Genomic DNA, 21,089 nt, shown 5'->3' on the forward strand with positions numbered 1-21,089 from the left:
CTATAAACAGACAGGAAAATATGAGTCCTGTCCCAGTGAGTTTGCATTCCAAGATGGGATTTCTTGTTAGCACTAATTCTTTCCACTTTCCTAAACTAATTATCAAAAACAATTACAAAGACGTGTGCAAACTATGTGTGCTGTCGCCTGCTAACACAAATAAGATGTATCATTACTTGGGCTTTTTCCTGAATCCATTTTCCACAATGCAGTGTGACCCTCTCCTCTCTGCCCTCCCCAGCAGCACCCTTGGAACAGAAGATTCCCAGCTGAGCTTAATTCACTGCCAGTCATTCCAAGCACAGCCAGTCATTCCTGAACATAGCAAAGGCATCTGAAATGCTCAAGCTATTGGACTGAGAAACAGTTTTTAGATTTTTTTTTTTAATATTTCCACTTTTTTTTCCCCAAATATCACATTGATTAAGCTTTTGAATAGCACGTTGCTTCAGCAAGATTTCGTATTATTTGTATCCAGAAGAAAAAAAAAACACAGAAAAATAAATAACCACAACTCAAGTTAAAAAAAAAAAAAAGGCTCCTACAATTTAGACAAAGCTAAAAAGCTAAATAATAATTTTTAATCTGAAGACCGTGTGTAGTCCTTGCACCACAGTTGCTTATCTGCCACAAAGCAGACAAGCTACAGCACAGCCTTGACTGACCATTATACATCATTCCAAGTTAACATTTTTCTATTTGACCACCTTATCTTCCTTTATCTCCCTGCCTGGGTGAGGAGACCCACGAGTCAGTATGTGAAACATCATTCTAGATCCCAAAAGTCTTTGCCAAGGCAGAGTGTGGTCAGTCTCAAGGATTTTTCAAAGAGGAACTGGTGGGTTTAAAGTGATGGCTGGAAATACTGAAGGCCTTTCCCCAACAGCTCTCTTTGTTTATCTGTGCTACATTTGCTGCTGCTAAGTTTCTTTGGGGTAATGTCTAATTATATGACGCTAACCTTCTCTAGGGAAGGATTATAAAATTATAAAATTATAAAGGATTATAAAATTATAAAATTATGCTTTCTCTAAAGAGAGAGATATTCCCAAACAGCAAGGAAGGGCTGACCCAAAGATGTAACTCCCAAGTGTGAAACAGCATCAAGTGACATGGAAACAGGGAAGGGACTCCTGATGCCAGGGCATACGAGGACAGAGTGGACCACAAAAGACTGAGCCTGCTTAGTTTCTGGTTGGAGGGTGTTTACCCTGAAAATGCAAATGTGTGAGCTGTGGAACAACACTGTCATGAGCTTCAAAAATTTAACAGCCTAACATTTATAGAGGGCGACACGTTTTGGAAGGATGCTATAAAAATGATAAAGAAAACTTAAAGAGGAAAAAATAAAACAGACACAGTAATTAGAGTTTAGGTTTGTTTTCCATGGACTGAACAGGAAGATGATGAAGTGTAAAAGAAACAACTGCTGAGGTTGCCCAGAGCTTCCCCACAGCACACAAACCTGGGCTCCAGAATGTGGGTACAGAGACAGGGGAAGGAGGCTTCAACTCTGAGTCCTGCACATGGCTCTGGTTCATTTGCAGAGCATCACCTAAATGAAATATCACCCCACCTTCAGTGCAGGCTGGATGAGAGTCAGGTCTCTCAGTCTATTCACACACTCAAAAGAAAACAAAGAGCACCAGTTTGTAGCCCCAGATCAGAGCAGGGAGCTCCTGGGTGAAGCTCCATAAGCAAAATAGCACCTGTGGGCCACCTCTCAGGAATGGTCACCAACTCTCCAAGTGCAAGAAAGAATGGATATTAAACATATAAAAGAACAGTTATTTACATTTTAGAGACACAGTGAACATAACATGACCCCATGAAGAAAATGGGAATTATGGCAGTTATTGGGAGTGTATCTGGAGGAAAAGTAACAATTTCTTTCACTCAGTCCTTGTCCAAAAAAAAACCTGTCACAAAACCAGCTTGAAACTCAATACTTTGGGAAGATATTGACAAATTCCTAGTAAGGAGAAAAATCCATTTCCATTTCAGATCCAAGTTCAGTTTGATCACAACTATTCATGCAGATATTCCCTTTACACAGCAAGTATCTGAGCAGACATGTTACAAAAATAGATGAAAAATGTCTAATTTTTATTATGAAGTTTTGTCAGCACCAGCTGAATCATGTAAGACTAGGAGTCCATCATTAGTGTCATTTATGACAGTTTCTATTCATGGTTAAACAACTAAAATTCATGTCCACAATCTACAAACAAGCAATTTACCCATCAACTGATTATTTATGTTGTGCACTATGAAAAAGAAAATTATTTTTCCCCATAATATTACTTCTTTCTGTTAAGCAACACAAGAACACACCTACAATTTAAAATGTCAGTACAGAAAACATTTTAAGCATTGAACATCACTGCAGTTTTGAAAGCTTTATGAAAGATGAAAAAAATCATTTTTCTAATACAGCAGATTAGAAGGAAGTTTACTGCATTTTAGCTGAAGTTAGAGAAAAAAAATTACTGGTTTGTTTATTTGTGTTTGTGTACACATTTGTGACAATACTCCTCCAGTATCAGATTGATTTATAATAATGGCCCTTTAAGGGCTATTGACCTTGCTGCAAATGATTAGGAGTACACTGCGTGTACTAAATAAAGATTTTCAGGGAGACATCTGTTTACTAGCTATGCCTCTTTGTGAGCAGGGTTCTGCCATTGCCAGGATAGCGTCCTGTGCCAGAGGGTGGGAAGAACCTGGACCTTCCTCAAAGACCTTCACCCACAAAAATACTTCATGAAAAAAAGGCTTCCGAGGATTGGTATCAGTTTTGTCAGTGAGAGGACACACGCTGCTTGTAACCCCCCAAAATTATAGATATATGCACTTATGAGCATTGGCAACATGACAATGGCAGCTGAAGGTAGAACACAGTGGCAAAAAGAAGAAAAGGGGCTGGAGGAAGAAATTTCTGCTATGTGTGACTGAACAAGTTAAAGAAAAACTACCAACTACCATGGAGGACAATGCCAAAAGGTTAAGCAGAAACAGGCAGTAAAATGGGGGGGGGGGGGGGGGTTGGCACAGAAGCAGCTGTGGGGTAACAACATTTCTATCACAAATTGCCACCATTTGGCATAACAATCAAATTGTCAGCAAATCACACCTGATAATTCAGTCTCTTCTATACTTACTGTATGTATTATTATATGTACTTGCCCCATACTCAAACATAAATCTGGAATAGTTTAATGAGATAATTATTAACATTAAGATGGTTCTAAGCAATGCTATTAATTAACTGATACTTCAGCTTTTCTCTAATAATCTGAAGTCACAGAATGCAGAGTCACTTACAGCCTGTTCTGAAGAGCAAAAGGCAAACAAACAGCAACAGAGGACAAAGGCCATTAACAATCATTTATTTGTCCTAATTCAAGGACTGTTCCCTCCTCTGTTTGTTCTACTGCCTAGTCAAGCCTACAGTCTTACTGACAAAAATTACCTTTACTTCCTAAAGCTTTGCAAATATTCGCATCGTGATGTCACACCTCAGCCAAACGATTTCCTGTTAAATCTGTCTGTCCAATAGAGGTGAAATTCCAAAAAAGCATCAGTGTGGTGGCGGCAGCATTCAGAGTCTCACAGAGCTCCTTAGAACTCTCACAGCCAGCAGTGCTGCCTGTAAAGGCCCCATAAAAGCAGGCAAGTGGCCCAAAGGCATCAGCTGCCAGAAACTATTACAGTCCAAAGGCTCAACGAGGAGCAAAAGGCTCCATGTGCTCACTCCACTTCCATTTCACTCGCACAGCCCTAAATTCCTGGCACAGGAATAACACAAATGTCCTGGGAAACCTTCTTATTACAAATGGAGCTAACATTAGCAGAACTGGTTTTGCTGGTATACTTTATACCAATTCCTCAGCTGAAACAAGCTGTTCTAACAAAAACATGCTTCCCTCTATCCACTATCATTGTATGCATTACCGAGATCTTTTCCAAAACAAAATATAATTAAAATCCAAATCCCTCACTGATATTTCTAATCTAGGTAACATTCCTCACACAGTCCAGTCCTTGACTGTATTAAGACTTCACCTAAACATCTCCCAAGTGTAGTTCCACATGTCAAGAAATACCCAAAAGCCTTCTGTTGTGGAAAAAGCTGTACCATTGCATTTTTACTCTCAAATGGCATAAACAATGCTGCAACAAGCACAGTAGTATCAGTATTGATGTAATTAGAAGAGGACTTTCCCCTACTTATGTCAGTAAGAAATCTCCTGAAGAACAGGCCATTGCAATAACTGACACTTGAGGTGAGAGGAGATGCCCCAGACCCTGAACATTTGTTTCTGTAATATCCTGGGTCCCCTCAAGGTCATGGGCAGAAGAAGTTTGCAAATGTCTGCAAGAGTATTTACTCTTCCTCCAAGGAGAAACTGAAGAAACCTTGCTAACTGAACTGCAGTCTCCACTGACTTCTATACTGTCAGGAAATGTACTCAAGACAAAGCACAAAAATAAATATCCATTATTTTATAAAGAAACAGATAAGAATTAAAAGAATTGCACTTGTATGATCATTTTAAAAAAGAAAAAATTACAGTAGATCTTCAATCAGAATCACACAGGAGCTGCAATCCACTGACTGTTTTAGAGTGCTTATGCTTTTTAACTATCTAAAAATGGAAATAATTATGAAGCTCCCCAACATGCTGGGACAGCGAGGGGCTTTCTTTAAACACTTTGCAAAATAACACTCTCTCTTACCACATGAGCTCTTAATTTCTCAGTTCAGAAAAGCACACAGCACTTCCCTACAGTGCATAGCTGGGCAGTTCCAGAGCTTGCTTCTTCACACAAAATCTTTCAAAGAAGACTGGTAACTAAACTTGGCTTAATTAAGCCGACAATTTCACAGCTACTTTGAACAGCTCATTAACTGCAGGCTCCAGCTTCTTTGCAGCCAAGGCTCCACAATACATCACACAGAGAACCTGCTGACAGGAGCTGCAACTTCCAACTCACATTTCAAGAGATCAGATTTATTACTGAAGTCCTGCTTCTTCTAAAACCAGTTCAGGCCTCCTGTAACAATGACTGAAAATACTTTTCTCTGCAGTACAGTGCTACACATCAGTGCAGAGACACTGCATGCTAAAGGCAATGCTGTTTTACATGGGCTGCCAGGCTGACAGTGGGGCTGGGGTGAGGACGAGTGGCTGTGGCTGAGCTGCCACAGCTGAGGGTTTACCAAGTCAGAGGGTTGGATTCTACTTAAATTAACCACATGCTAATTGGCAAACATCCTGTACATATGTATACAGCCCTTGGACAGTCTGCTCATGTCTGTTCTGGGACAAAAGTATCTGCAGTTGTAGCAATCAATTACTCTGTGTTTAAGGACTTGTGTTTGTATAAATTACTACTGCTGGCCTCGGATCATTCCTCAGTACAGAGGTCAAAGCTTCCCAAACCTAACTCAGACTCTTAAAGATATGAAGACCTCTTGCAACACCCAGCAAAAGCATAATTGTGGTGTAAGCCATAATCCCTTTACCCTGGAAATCCTCTGTCATGCTTTTTTCTCTACATGATTGTTTTAATAGTTTTCCTTAAAAATCATTAAACTATTTTAGGATGGGCTAAAGGACTCTCCTTTAGAAGAATCTCTTAGAAATTCTACCTGCTGTCTTGGGACACCCTGATGTTGGGAAAGATGAAGAAAAAAATGCCAAGCCCTTCACCCACATCCCTCTGCAAAATGGAGGAGAAAAAAGAGAGGAAAAAAAATTAGGTATGACACAAATCTTTGTACCTCTTACAAAGTGGCAGGAAGCAATAGTAGTCAAGGATTTAAAGATTCCCAGGTAATATTTCACATGAGTATTTACTGAGTGTACTGTTGCAGGGGTAAGTGGAAAGCAGATGCCAAAGCAGTCAAAGTGATTGGCCACAGCCAGGGAAGCACCACAGCTCTCAGGTGAGCCCAGCTCATTTCCTTGGTACCTTTGTCCTGGAATGGAGCAGCCCTGGCACAGCAAATCCCAACAAGGGGATGGAGCTGGGTACTTCTCTGATCAGTCAACTGGAATATCAGTCAGCTGGGGAAAAAATGTAAGGGACCATTGACCAGAAACATCAGGTTTCCTGAAGGGGGGTGATAGTTCTTCTTTGCAGGTCATCCGTGGAGAAAGGGCAAGAGACTACACGGCCTCTCTGCTAAACACACACTTGAGAAAACAACAGACTGAGGGAGACTGGGTCCTGCTCAAACTGATGATGGGAGAATTTACGAGGTTTCTCAACTTTTTGGGATAAATCGCTTTTCCATAACTAGGTAAATATCCCTGTGGAGACAGCTGTGACATCTGCAACTAAACCATACCTCAGAGAGAGCTCTGAGCCTTGCAAGTGCTGGACCCCATCACTCACACTCTCCACTGGCCTCTGGTCTTGGTGTAATTTCAGAGGGATGGACAGAGCACTGCATCCTAACCCACAATAAATCCTGTGCACCCAGTAAAAGGGTGAAAATTACAGCTACCTCTTAACACCCACAGCCTGCACTTCCCAGCACAGCTCAAAGGCTCTCAGAGGAGATGGAGGAGAAGATTGCCATCCCCTGACCCTGCACCAGGTCTGGTTCATTTCCACAGTCTTAGACTTTGTAAAGCAGCCAAACAAGGTTACCCCACAAAGCAAAAACTGCTCCAAGCACAGTGTCCCACCAACCCAGCAGGGCACAGCAGGAGAGGGTTTATTTTACATTGCCCAAAGAGCACAAGAGAGCCTTTTAAGAGCTCTCAGCAATCACAACAGCCAAGATAAAGTTAGCAGAAAGCTTCAGAGCTACGCAACCTCCAAAAGAAGTTGCTTTTAGTTTAATTGGCAAAATAAGAGATGGCCATTTCAGCTTGCTCTTTTTGACAGTCCAGCTACACATCTCACTGTAAGTAAGTCATAAGAGAGCTCAGCTTTTTAGAAAATATGAACTTCAGTCACGCTTCTCTGAAAGTCTGGTGCTTGGCACTGTTCCCATGGTCTCACTGTGAGCAGAGGCTAAGCCCGAGGATGTGACAAGCCTCTGGACTCCCCACACCTCCCACCAGCCCCTGGCAGGGCTGCCTCCCTCTGCCCCACTCCCACTCAGGCTCTCAGGCTCTGCACTGATACAAACAAACAAACAAGGGAAAAAAACCCTTCCAACTGTGTTGGGGAAAAAAAAAATCCAACTTACGAACAGTGACAGCAGAATTGTGTTTCTCAGAAAACTATCATAAGCTGATACATCAATATTTAGCTCTCAGAACCAAAAGTAGAGAATGCCCAACTAAATTTCTTTTTTATCATTTGCTACCAAACCACGAGGCTGCCACTACTGCCTGTCCTTCAGGGACAGACAGACACTACCTCTGTCCTTCTCACCAAAGCCAAAGGGCAGAGGGATGGGCCAGCTTCCTCACTGAGCAAATCCATAAGTTCAGTGAGTTTTAGGTAGGATGAACAAGGATCATAAAAGCTAAATCTCTCTTATCTCTAAGAATCTGGTTTTCCTACTATGTACCACTGCCAAAGGCAACTGCTTTTTGGACAAAACTTGGTTCCCAACAAGCTACTGCTCTAATATATTCATTTTAAAGAGCTGTAACATGCAGTAAATTTTCAGAAAACTCCAAGTGGCAAGCAGCTGCCTCATAGTAAAACATTCCCTGCTTTGGAAGAGGCACAATGTGACATTATCTGCTGAGGGAAGAAGTGTCACTGGGAGGCTGAGGGCTGTGAGTGACAGCAGTGCCACAGAGGTTGAGCTGACTGTTCTCCTGACAGATCTCAGCTCCACAGCACGGCAGGGAACACGACCAGCACCTCCAGGACTGAGGACATGCAATGCCATCACTAATTGACAGGAGGAGCAGAACAGCCCTCTCATCCGGAATTCTGCAGAAAGCAGATCCATTCCTGCCAGAGACAAAATAGAAAACCCCAAGTTTTAAGTAAAGGAAAAGCTCCAGCAGCATCAGTGGAAGCATGAAGCACTGTCTGAGTTCACAGGACTTATTCTTCCTTTTGTTAACAAAACAAAACCTGTCTGGGTTTGCAAAACCTCTTCTGCCTGGCTTTGAAATGTTTAATTCCTCTAAAAAAATCAATTTTACCCTCAGGTTTTTCATCTGGAGAACACACGAACCTATGCATGGAAAAATAACTAGCTGCCCTGGTCATGAAGTCCTCTTCAGCATACAAACCCATACTCAGTTTCAATTCATGTCCCCTGCTTTCTTCTAAACACTTTCATTGTTTGTTTGTGGTCCCTGTAAGAGTATCTGCAGAAACAAATACATCACCCATTCGCACTGGTGGTGCTGCAGTGGTAAGTATGTGCTAACACTGGTTTGGAAATTAATTCTCCATTCACAAATCCCACTCAAGAGTACAATTTTTCATTGCACTCATCAACCAAGTTATAAGGACATAAAACTAAAATATTGGTATCGTACTTCGTGCCAAAATGGCAAAAAATGAAAAGTAAATCAGTGTGTTCAGACTAAAGCCAGAAGAGGAACATGAAGAACTCTTCTCAGTTTTGTACCTTTAAACAGACCCCTTGCATCTTTCCCCAAAGCACCCTGTGCTGAGGGCAGGGACAAAGCCCTGCACACGGGGACACAGCCTGGCCTGAGTGCAGCCCTTGTGCTCTGGGTACATGGTGGCCCTGAGCCGGCAGGACACAGAATTCCCACCGGGCATCCAAGTGGAAAGAGACAGCGAGCTGGCCAGGCAGGACAGCTCAGCAGGGCAGGCATGGGTCCTGCTGCATCACTGCCACAGAATCATCCAGCTACAAATATGGGGGGAAAAAATCCTTCTGAATGCTTAGAAATTAAGGTCTAACTTCATGAGTCATCACTCTCCAAGATCTTAACAGGGTTGAAAGAGTGTCATTTCAGTAACAATCTGGCCACTAATAAATCTCTTCAGTATTTGAAAATAACACTTTGCTTTGGTGTGGAAAATAAAAAGCAGATATCTCGCCAGCAATCCCAGTGCCATCCGCACTTCAGTACAAGCTCTGGATCCAGTATTTATGGGCCTACACTCTGATACTCATCCTGTGCTGAAATATTTATCTTTGAGTTAAAGCTCATGGAAAACTGCAGTTTTTACCAGGCAGTTAAACTGTGTACAGGACACATCACTTCTGCTTCAAGTTACCAGAGTAATAGGTGTGGCTGTTCTCAACCATTTGTGGAATTTCTCACCAAACTTATGAAAAGTTATGAAGGAAGGAAAAAAAAACCAAACCAAAAAACCCAAAACAGCAATTAAAAATTTAAAATTGGAAGGAAAAGCAGACAGTATTCCAAAAAGAACACACATCTGCAAATTAATCATCTCAGCTCAACACTGATTTTGACCTACCTACATATCCCACAGATATGTTTGTGCATTTAAACCTGGAATTAAAAGCACTGCTGTAAACAGAGCTCTACACCTCAGTGTCAGAAGAGCCACAACCCTGACAACTCAGTGGGAATGAGGAACATCTTTCTGATGATGCAAAAGGGCAGCTACTCCTAAATACAGGAAGATTGCTTTCAATACAGATCAAGGTTCTTTTGTTGTGCTTTAATTAACAAATTACCTTAGGTTTTTTTCAAAGAAAATTCTTATAAAGAAGGTTTACTTTGCCAGTCACTTACTGAGGTTGTTTTTCTGCTTAAATTTTATTAGAGATAACATAACCTCAGACTCAAAGGCAGAACAGGACAGTAAATGTGTAACTTTAAAAATAAGTTGTCTTTTAGTGGCAAATAAGACAGGCCTCGTGGAGTTTCCACCACATCCCAGCAGGGAGCTAAAGGTCACTGCTAACTCAAATGAAAACAATGGGAAGCAGAGGATGCCATTCTTTCATATTTGTCCAGTGGTTCTGTGTTTTCTTTGCATGGATTTACTTAGGAAACTGGGAAGTCTAAAACACAATGAAAAGATTTCAATGTCACCACTTTCCCCGTAACAAGACCGATAATCTAGTCATGTCACTTTATAAAATGTTTGATTTACAAAGCAAAATACATCTTCCTTGAAAAAAGCATATAAAATGTTGGTGTCCTATGCAGCTTTCAAATTAACATGCAAAATAATTCTGCTTTTGCCAAAAAAATAGTGAGTTCTCATTTCCAACAAAGAAATAGACCAGCCTTAAGTATGTTAAAATATTATTTAACAAACATACTAATATATATCCTGATTTTTAAAAATCCTTGAAATAGTATCAGTTTAGTTCACTCAAAAATGAAAGACCCATCTGGCCAACAAAAAGATTTTCTTTACACAAAAAAAAAAAAAAAAAAAAAAAAAAAAAAAAAAAAAAAAAAAAAAAAAAAAGTTATCCCAATTTCTCAGGATCTAGTGCTCAAAAATTGTCTATCTATCAGGTAATAAAGTGGCAGAACCCAAAGCCACATTTCCTGCCACTCCAAGCAAGGGTGGGAATCCTTATCTGAGTCCCCCATGCTGCAATCAGTCTTCCTCATGAGCAACATTTTATTCCCAAAACTGCTTTTAAATCTTGAATATTCCCTTTTCATTCCAAGCTCTTCTGCTATTAAAGGACAAAGGACATTAACTGTACAAAAACCTGCAGACTACCTTTGAACATTGAAAACACTATCAAAACCCATCTCAGATTATCTTGTCTACCACATTCAAAACAGATATCACCTAATTTATGTCAACACATTTCCATGTCAAAAAGCAGGTTCCAGCTCTCTCCCTTTCTCCTGGAACAAAGCCATACATGTGGGAGCTGGCTTACACAATGCTAAGCCTTTCACTTCATGTAGAGTGACAGAGTTACAGATTTTACAAGAAACAGAAGAAAAGGGCCTGGGAGTTTGATGTGAGGCCAACAGCACAACCCATGGCAAAAGAGAACGGTCTGGAAGAATGCACAAATTAGAGACTCTGCTGTTTAACTTCACAGCAAGTGTAACACCATCATTTATTACATTTTGGCCCTAAAGGGGGTATCAAGAGAGAACCTAAAAGGGGCTGAATACTGAAATCTTTTTGCAAAGCAGAGGACTTAAACATCACTTCCTCGGTGCCTTTGAAAATTAAAAATCTGACTCTGGGCAATAAAACTATTTAGTATGTCATGCACATTAAAGCTATTCAGTTTGTCATCCTGTGCCAATTTAAATTACAGTTATATGATGATACCTCATTATTTTACCCAAAGAGCAGATAGCAATGTGTAGAATGCCACAGGACCAAGCCAATTCCTACTGAACCTCCACTGGGTCTTATATATAAAAACACTGAAGTTCACATGGAAAACTCAGCTTGGGACATTGCTAACAATGTTTTAATCCCATCCATGGCTGGTAAAGCAATTTCAGACAAGCACATACACCAATATTACAGTGTGGGCATATTATATCAATATTCACCACCAAAACAGAACACAATGCTAAATTGTTCTCCTGCATGTGCAGGTGCTTCTGTGGCCCCCTTATAAAATAACAATGTAAATCTTGTATTGAAACTATTTCACCTTGACACCACTCTGCTCATTATCATATTTCCTTTAAGCTTCTTTCACTTTTTGCTGAGAGCTATAAAACTTTAGCTGTCCATATCTCAAAACACTTATTTCTTCTTTGAGGACTCATTTGAAAGACAGTTGAGATTCCAACTGCTCAAAAAGTGGAATATTTTCAGTGTATTGTTACTATTCCTTAAGTAAGCCAATTCTGGAGTCCTTTCTCAATGTGACAGCCAAGAGAGGTGAACAAATGTTCATATAATACAAAAACAAAACAGCTATTTATCATTGTTGGTAGTGGCGACTGCTGGATATAACAATTTCAATGGATGTTAAAAATAATTCTCACTCAAATACCTCTCCCTTTCTTGACATGGACATTTACTTGAACATGAGGAACAAATATTAATGCATGCAAAATGGAAAGCAAAACAGTTTCCAAACAGTATTTTTTTAGATTCAAATGAACCATGAACAACTTTCTTAATAAGACATTCTTCATTGTCACATAGATTGTAAGCATCCTCCAACCGACAATTCATTGAATGAGAAGTATTTGCAAGTGGGTGTAACCATTTTGTACCTTTAATTTATACTTAAACGTAGCATTTTGAATGTAAAATCTGAATTGCTGGTACATTAAATAGCACGGCAAAGCTGTTAACTTGCACTGGAATTTCACACCACATGTAATATTGGGAATGGTAAAAACTCATTAATACATCACCTCCTGTTATTCTGCCTGGCTTATAAGTACACTCTACAAGTAGAAAATTTCTCTCTGTAAATGTACTTACACTCCAGTCTGAGCCATACAATTAAGAATACAAAAGGTACAACGCAGTAAGAAAAATATCTAGAACTGAAGAGAAATAAAGGCTTGGTTTTAATACTTCCCCTATTGACGGATTCAGGTGGCAGAAAAGGAAAAGCTCAGTACTTAACTACATAAAATGGCCAAGGAAAAGACAGAGCAAACTCAGAGAGCAGCACTGAAAACAACAGAAAAGGCACAGGAATTTTCAGCTGAGTTTCAGTGAAGTTTTTACCAACAGTAAATACTCCAAAAATTCAGGGTCTAACCTTGCTCATCTCAGGCACACCAAGAATTGCCCTCAGAAGCAGTGGCACATTTTGCATGAGTTGGTTTGCATGACAAGGAGAGGTACCAGTAATAATGCTTTGAAAATTGAAACCACAGCTTATGCTGTCTTTGTAGTGTAGCCATCTATATAATGTGAGTGATTTACAGTTTGGGTTTTTTCCAATTTACATAACAAACAACAGGAAACTTAAAAAGATAAAAATTAGACCAGTTCACATGTTACTACACCACTTCACTTCATACAATTTAAAAATTAAGACTCCCAGCCCCTGGAGAAAGGATTCATGCCTTACAGCAACAGCATTAAAAGTATCAGTCTGAAAGTCTGGAGCTGCAAAGACTGAGAAGAGTTCATGGATGCCAGAGAGGGAAGGATCCTCTCAGTGCGAGCAGGGATCTCTGTGCAGGAGAGCTGACGTCGGTGGAAGTGGGAGGGAATGGGATGGGAAATGATTGAGGACAGCTTCGGTGGGAACAGGGAGGACTCAGGAGAGGGTGGATGGCCTCGCTGGAAGCACGGACAGAGAGTGTGGGAGTATCAAAGGGAGGGAGTGCTGGTGTGTTCCGAGGGAAAGGAATTACCAGCCAGGGAGGAAAGGAGCAGACAGCTTAATGGACTAAATAACGTGCTGCTAACTGCTGACGTGAGATCCACTGCAGGTGCCATACAGCACAGAGCCATGCAGAATTATGCAACGTGGGCTTGCAGTGACTGCAAAAGTCACAGGCAATTTCAGGGTTTGAGTGCAGAACACTCACTGGCTGTAGGGGCATGGATTTTAACTGGCTGCCCCACATCAGCTGATAAATCAAAAGACTATTTCACATTCGGTCCTTCTGACTTGGGAGTAATTTTAATTTCAAACAAATGAAGTGTGGATTCACTCTCTGATCCCCTTGCAACAAAATGCACATACTTCTGTATTAAATGTACCAACAGGGAGAGTTCCTCAAGGAAAGAGGAAGGAAATCTTGCATACGTAAAAGAATGACAGAGCAAAATCAAGGTGCCACAGTGTATATTAATGTGCTGGAGAAGAGCCACACACACAGATGTTGGGATAGCATATGATTATGAATATCCCAGCCAACTCTAAATATTAAACACCCAAGAAGTCCTTATGCATTTCAGCATTTAGTCCAGTTATGCTATGGATTAAACAGTTATTATTCTAATGGTGTTTAAGCAGATTTCTATAAATCCAAGTACATTTATCACAAATTCAATGACAAAAATATCTGAAAATTATAACTAATATATTTGAAAAGGACAGACTGTCACAATTTTGAGTCCACTTCCTTGAGATTTTTAGAGTCAAAAATCAGGGAAACTCCTCTTTGCAACAGTACTGGTTAAGTGTAATTTGACATTCTTTATGTAGCACTGGATAATCACACCCCAGTCCTTGCATCCAAGTCCTGCTCTTCTTTCACTAGTACAGGGTTTCATCTGCAGAGGCAGTGCATTGAAAATTAAGGGAAGAGTTTCCATGGCTGGTTCACTGTTTAAATATGGCACTTAATCCAAGATGCTCATAATTGTCAAATAAAGGCCACATATGAAAATACTAATTAAGGAGGGAGGTAGAGGTGCCATGACCTAAAAGAGGATTTCCATTTCTCACATACTGTCACCACATTAATACATAACAGAAACAGGTATTACAGCATTTACCTCTGCTCACACACACTTTCAGGATTATTCTCCAAATTTGGGTGCATTAATTTAGGGTTTCCCGTACTAGAAAAGAACATGTCACATTTTAAGCTACAGTTTATAAACTGATGCAAATCACAAAATACAGTATGCTCACACCACCCATTCAGAAAATGACCCTCTGCTATTTGGCCAGGAGAAAGACAAAACAACACATGAACACAAAACCAAAGTCAAGGGCTACTTAGCAACAGATATAATGCCATTTTACAACTAACATGGGACTTTTTTCTTTTTGATACATTTTCTGAATTGAAAAATGTGCACTATAGCTAGCAAACTGATTCAGTAATAGTAATATAATAGTAAATATTATTGCACTATTAAAACTATACATGTTTTAATGAACTTAACACTAATGCCAGCCAAAGTGAAAACGTGAAATTTACACACAGGCCAACTTCTGTTGATAGCTCTAACACAGCATTCTGTTGGCTTTAATTTGAGAATATACAACAACTTAAAGCACCCTGAACCAAGTGAAAAATCATTCAGGCAGATTACTAGTGATTCACACAAATTGTGGGTGACACTACCAGTGCCCAAAGCACACCAGGTTTGCATTTTGGGTTTTGTGAAGGAATTCCCAGGGCCATAAAGAGTGTACTATACACTCCAAGAAATAGCAATGGTTCTTAGTAGCACCCTAACTCTCTCAATTCTTCCTCAAGTCAAAAATCCTTTAAATTACAAAACAGCACAACATCCTGCCCAATGCTCCTGTTGCCTTCAGGAATTTCAAGCTCCTGCACATTTCAGTTTTCTCACACTTTCTTTCTTTCCAAACAACTTCACTGGGCTGTGAGAACTGCTCTGCAGTGATCCCTCACTCCAGCACAATCTCTGAGACAGCACAGTTATCCAGCACTGCAAATCTGGTCCTACTACACACGCTAATGATATATTAGAAAGAAATACCATGCTGCCTGACAGCTCTAAAGATTATTACAGGGATTTGCACCTGAAAATAATGTAGATGCGATGTGTCCAACAGATTTTGTATTCAACTGATCGCAAGCAGAGCTCCATTTTCATTTCTCAGAACCCATCTTTCACAGAACTGTGCTAAAGAGTGATGACAGGGCCAGAAAATGCAACAGAGTGATAAAAATCTGAGTGGCTGTCAATGAGATGACAGCATGCATACAAACCAACAGCAACCTATGGAGTCTGGCTGAATTATCCAAACCTAGTAATAAGAATTTGAACAAAGTTCTTGAAGGAGAAGAACAAAATTTAACTAAGTTAAGACTGCTTCCCACACATGCTTCTGGAAACAGGTTTGAGGGATTTTTTTCCCCTTAAACAATCACACAAGACAAATTCACAGAGCAAAAATTTTAAGACTACTTTCGATTCAGGTTTTGTAGCATTCAGTTATAATCCCTATTACAAATTCAGCTAGCAAAACAAGTGTCAGGACTGAGATGACAGCTGAAGCTTGCTCAGCGTGGCTGCTGTGTTAAACACCCGTGAGCTCATCTATCGCGTGTGAACAGGGCCGTAAAGTTCATTTCCTGTGCAGGGCTGTTAACACTGAAATTGAGTTTAGTACACCCCCATTCAGCTTCATGTTCTTAGTTAAGTGTTGTTAATTCCTCCCCAGCTCACCGCTCTCAAAGTGTCTGCTAATTTTCAAGACTTTTTTTAAACTATGAAACTTATTAAACTATGACCAAAGATTGCTAAATCTGAAGGAAAGCAATCAAAGAAAATCACCCACATAATTGAAGTAAATTATTCCAGGTCAATACTCTGGAAGTTGTCTTAATAAGCAAGTAAAAACCCTACGAAAACAACAAATCATTGGATTTTCTGTTAGTCTGCAAAGCACTAACAGAGTCAGCTAGATCTCACTTGCATCTCAAGCCTGTATCTTATATTTACAACATGTGTATCTCAGTTCTCATTACAGCAACCAGAAGAGATCAGCCATGTTATATAACATCCCCAGGACTGCTACAACGTGATTTTTCTTACATTTGCAACTCATTTTTACAAAATAAAAAATAGTTTCCAAAAAAAAAAAAAAAAAAAAAAGCAAAGAAGCAAAGATATAATCCAAACCTATAACATCAGGAGCTAAAGTACAACTCATAGATAAACAGATAAAAAGCAAACAGACAAACAAGCACTCCAAACCACGAACTGTCTCGCTTCCAAGAAAATAATCACAAATCACAATTTTTTTCAGTATGTGTCTGTCAACTCCATACAGTCTTGTGTTGTGCCTCTAAAGTGTGGGCTCAAACACACGGAAAAAAACCCGCAAAAAAAATCCCTATTTGCAGCAACAGACGAGGTCAACAAGTTGTTAACGTAAATCAGTACCCGGAGCAAAACACGCCGCCGCTCTCCCTTAACTCCCCAAATGGAAGGGGTACGAAAAGCGGGCAGCCCAGCTGGCAGACCGGGATGTGTCCCCGTTTGTAGCGGGGACAAGCGCGGAGAGCCGGGCGGGCCGGGCCGGCCCCAGCGCGGGGCTCCGCGCATCCCGCACGGCGCGGCCGCTCCATGGGGACACCAACGCCGCTCTCCTTGCCGGAATCAGCAAAACTCATTCTGCGGAGTGAACAAAGAGGCTTGGGTACCCCTAACAAGCCGCCAAGACACGGATTAGTTCGTAAACGAAAGTAAAGCCCAAGCCAGGAAAAGCTCCCGCACAGCGGCCGGGAGTCCCTGGGCTGAACCGCTACAGCCAGCGCCTGTTCTGAGAGAAACCGTGCTCGTGTTTAGCACCCTTTTTACCTTAGCATTGGGTCTGCCGGTCTGGGCCTCTGCCTCCATGCTCTGGCTGTTCTCCCTCTTGTCTTTCTTAGAGGAATTAGTCCTCGTCTCATAAGTGGATGTGTTGTAGCATTTAATGAATAATCCTGGGACGGGGTTGCCTTGCTGCTGTTGAGACATGGTTGTGTTGGTCTGGTGAGGGAAATTGTACTCCTCAGACTCATTGCTACTGTGACAGATCACTCTGCTGTCAGAGAGGTTGGTGCTTGGAACACAGCCCATGCTTTGTGGCCACCTGGGGAATACTTCTAAATTGTATATATATATACGTGTATATATATATGTATTAAATCTTTCCTTCCCGTTGATATTCTCCCCCTGCTTAATTTTTTTTTGTTAACAGGTTGAATCTCTGTCCTGCGTCTCCGCTACACTCTGAAGCATTGCCATCGGTCCCTTCTACACCACCAGAAACGTGTCTGTTCTCCTTGTCCTCCAGGAAACAGGTCCTTTTAGCTCAATCTGAGCAGTGGGCTGGGGAGCTAGAGGGGAGGGAAGGGGGAAATCAAGAACCGGTCGACTTCGTATTTTCACAGATTATTATTAATTTGTCTAAGCCATCTGAGAATCTTGGTAACGTTTTCTTTTCCTTCTTGTGAAAGCAGGAAAAAAAATTGGAGAAAAAAAAAAGGCAAAAATAACAACAAAAAAAAAAAAACCCCAAGCCCCAAACCACACACACCTCGGCGTCGGCTCGGCGCTCAGAGCGGCCGGGGGCACGGCACCATCTCCTCCCCCGAGCCCGGAGCGCGGCGCATTTTCCACCGGGGCTTGCTCCGCGTTACCGATTAACCCGGGACCGGACCGGGGCCGCTCCCCACCTCCGCGTCCGCGCCCACTCCTCGCGGTCCCGCTCGGCGCTGCGCTGTGCCGGGGGTGCGCTTTGGGGCCAAAAATCAAAAAAAACCCAACGATTTATTAAAAAACACCAGCGAAGAGCGAGAGCCGCCCGGCCGCGCCGGGGAGCGGGCTGCGCCCCTCACGCCGCGCTGGGCTCGTCCCGCGCCGCCTCGGTCGCGGGCGGGCGGGCGGCCGCCGCGGGGGTGACATTCAGGTTCCCGTCGTCGGAAGGAAGGAAGAGCCCCCCGTCAGGCGGCAGCGCGGCTCTCCGGCCGCCGCAGCGGCATCGCGGCTCAGCGCCGCGGGGCAGGGGCGGCCCGGGCCGCGGGGAGCCCCCTCGGGGGACGGGGCACGGCCCGCAGCGCTTCCCTCAGCCGCGGGGGCAGCCGGCGCGGCGGGCGGACGCATCAAAGGGCCTCCATGATGCGGCTGGTTTTTTGGGCAGAGAAGTGATGCGAAACGGCGAGAAGGGAAAAATTTAAAAAATTTAAAAAAAAAGGGCGAGGAAAATCAAAAAGAGCGAGAAGTAGAAGGAGAACGATCCTAGCGTCCCATCCCGGCGGCAGGGGCTGCAGCGGCGAGAGCTCTGGTTCCCGGGGCCGTGGTGTCTGCATCCCTCAGCAGGGAAATGCCGGGCTCCCCGCAGCCGCCGTCCCTCGCGCCGCGCTCACCTTGTTATTATTGATGTTCCTCGGCGGCGGCCGCGGCCCCTCCGCGCCCCGCCCGCCCCGCCGGCCCCGCCCCGGCTCCCCCCGCGCCGCCCCGGCCCCGGGCCCGGCCCCGGGCGAGCCAATGCAGCGCCCGGCGGCGCTGACCTCCGGCCCGCGCTGGCGTCAATGCAGATCAGCGGCCGCGGCCAATGCCGCGCCGGCCCCGCCCGAGCCCCGCACCGCAGCGCAGCGCTCAGAGAGAGGGGCAGCCCCGGGACAGCGCCTCGGGGAGGCAGCGAGCCCCGGGAGACGCCTGGTGCCCTGCCTCAGAGAGCGGACAGCCGCCTCGGCTGGTGCTTCCCATCGTTTTCCTTTTCGGCTCTGCCCATGACAATTTCTTTGAAAATATTTTTGAGAGCGAAGCCTATGAAAAGCGAAGATGGTGCTATGGGTGGAGCCAGGCCCCGGGGCTTGGGAAATCAACTGCAGGCAGACTTTTCCTGGAATATGTATGTAAAATAAACCTTTTCTCTTTCTATATCGTATGAAAGTAATCATGCTTCCTTATCCTATAGATGTGCTGGGAGACTAGATGTCTCAATGTACTTTAAGAGAGAACATGCTGTATTTAAAGCCCCTTAGACACCATGCCCAGAGCAAAAGAAGTTACTGCCATAGAAAATTTGTGTTCCAGAAGTATCAGCTCAAGTGCAGCCCAGGTTCAACGACAGACATACGACAGTGTACTCTACCACAGACCACACACAGCCCATGGCATCTTCACTGCCTTTTGCTTTTTTCACTATGTCATTCATGGCTTCTGCTACCTTTATTCTCAATGACTGACAGAGGTGCTTCTCCAAGCTCCTGCCTGTTTTCACTAACTCAGTGGCAACAGCAATTTAGGGAAGGCCCAACCAAATTTTAGATTTAGGAACATGGTGAAAACCAAATATCAGAGACATGTCTTTTATCAATAAGCTGCAGCATCTGAAGAGGAGAAAATGATGTGTTACACGAGGAAACTGTTTGAACTACTCCTGCTTTGTGCCATGAACACTTCTGTGGTCCCCTGGCAGAATCACTGTGTTTCAGAAGAACCCAATTCAGCAGGAGCACATTTGTGTGCATTCAGGAAAGCCACACTTTTAACAGTACCTTAACTACATGACAAATGCCATCAGGTCATAATTAAAAGCAAAACGTGCAGATAAGTGATGACTATGGACAACAAGAATGGCAAGAAGCAGCTTTTCACTCATACATGTAACAGCATCACTAGATGAGAGCACCTTGTAAAGTTGAGAGATGCAAAGCCAAAAGTCAGTGCTTTTGAGAAATGTGGTTTTTCAGGATAACCACAGTGCTTGCAATGCAGAAATGCTTTTATTTACTTCTCATAATTGCTAGCATTAAAGGCTGGAAAATCAAGTCTTTCCTTCCTCGATGTTCCTGCTACTGTGCAGTTTCAAGTATAAGCAATAGTCACATAAACTTCATCCGCTCCATTAATTTAGCTGATCTATAGAGCCTGTTATAACCAGGAAAAGAAGTCAGTTTCCTGTGTCCTCTCTTCACTTTGGAGAGCCACTCAATATAAGCATTTAACAATAAATGAAGGGAAAGGCTTACCATACCCATTTGAAACAGTGGGCACTGTTTGGAGATGGATCTCATCCTCATTCTTTCCTTTATATTAAACATTATTTACTAAATGCCATTAATAAGAACACATTTATGTGCAGCTAGAAAAAGACTGTGGAAGAAGAGAATGCTACACTTCCTACTTGTGCTGTTAAGCATAAGTGCAGGCTCCCTTCCTCAGCCCTAATGGTTCTGTCAGCAAAACTGCTCTTGCACTTTATTTTGGTGGCCCTGGAGGAGTCAGAGACAGGAAAACTTCATTTTCAGAGCTGCACATTCAGTTTGCAGTGCTGACACCTAGAGTTAAGCTTTCTACTTGGTAAAATAAATGGGTCTGGTTTGCAGGTACATAGAGATAAAATGTACAATTCATGGTCTCATTTTAAAAAAAATCAATATTGGAAAATCTCTGCTTTCTACTTTGAATGCAAACAAATTCCCACTCAACTAATACAAAATATATATAAATTACAGGCAAATACTGGGGGGGAGAGGAAATGCTTTGTTTGATAACAACATGACAAAACAAGAAAATGTACAAGCAGATATGATGTGCATGACCACTTTGCTCTTTTAAAAAGTAGTCCCACAACTGTCCACTGGCAGGTTATTATGATTATTTCTACAGCCTAACTTCATTTAAAAAACCAAACTAAAACGAATCAATTTGCAAGATTTTCTTATGAGAACTCACACTGCCTTGAATGGGAGGATGAGACTGAATAAGCCCTTAGTAGCTTAATAAAAGCCATTGAAAAATCACTGGGGTTATTGTCACACTGATAAAAATTCAACTAAAGACAAAAAACTGCTCTTTGAACA

At 42.3% G+C, this 21,089-nt stretch overlaps 1 protein-coding gene across 2 annotated transcripts in view; it reads right to left on the minus strand.

Annotated features, from left to right (window-relative positions):
* The window catches only part of PDE8A (phosphodiesterase 8A), a 137,797-nt gene that overhangs the window by 94,738 nt on the left and 21,970 nt on the right, over window positions 1-21,089 (minus strand). The window contains exon 1 of one of the 2 annotated variants that reach the window (XM_059482151.1): window positions 17,095-17,875. The exons of the other annotated variant lie outside the window; for it this stretch is intronic. Within the exon in view, the coding sequence (XP_059338134.1) occupies window positions 17,095-17,355 (261 nt within the window). The 5' untranslated portion in view covers window positions 17,356-17,875. Of the gene's footprint in view, window positions 1-17,094; window positions 17,876-21,089 lie in introns of those variants that run through there. 2 annotated transcript variants of the gene reach the window in all.

Source organism: Ammospiza nelsoni, chromosome 14, assembly GCF_027579445.1.
Source record: "Ammospiza nelsoni isolate bAmmNel1 chromosome 14, bAmmNel1.pri, whole genome shotgun sequence".
Lineage (NCBI taxonomy): Eukaryota > Metazoa > Chordata > Aves > Passeriformes > Passerellidae > Ammospiza > Ammospiza nelsoni.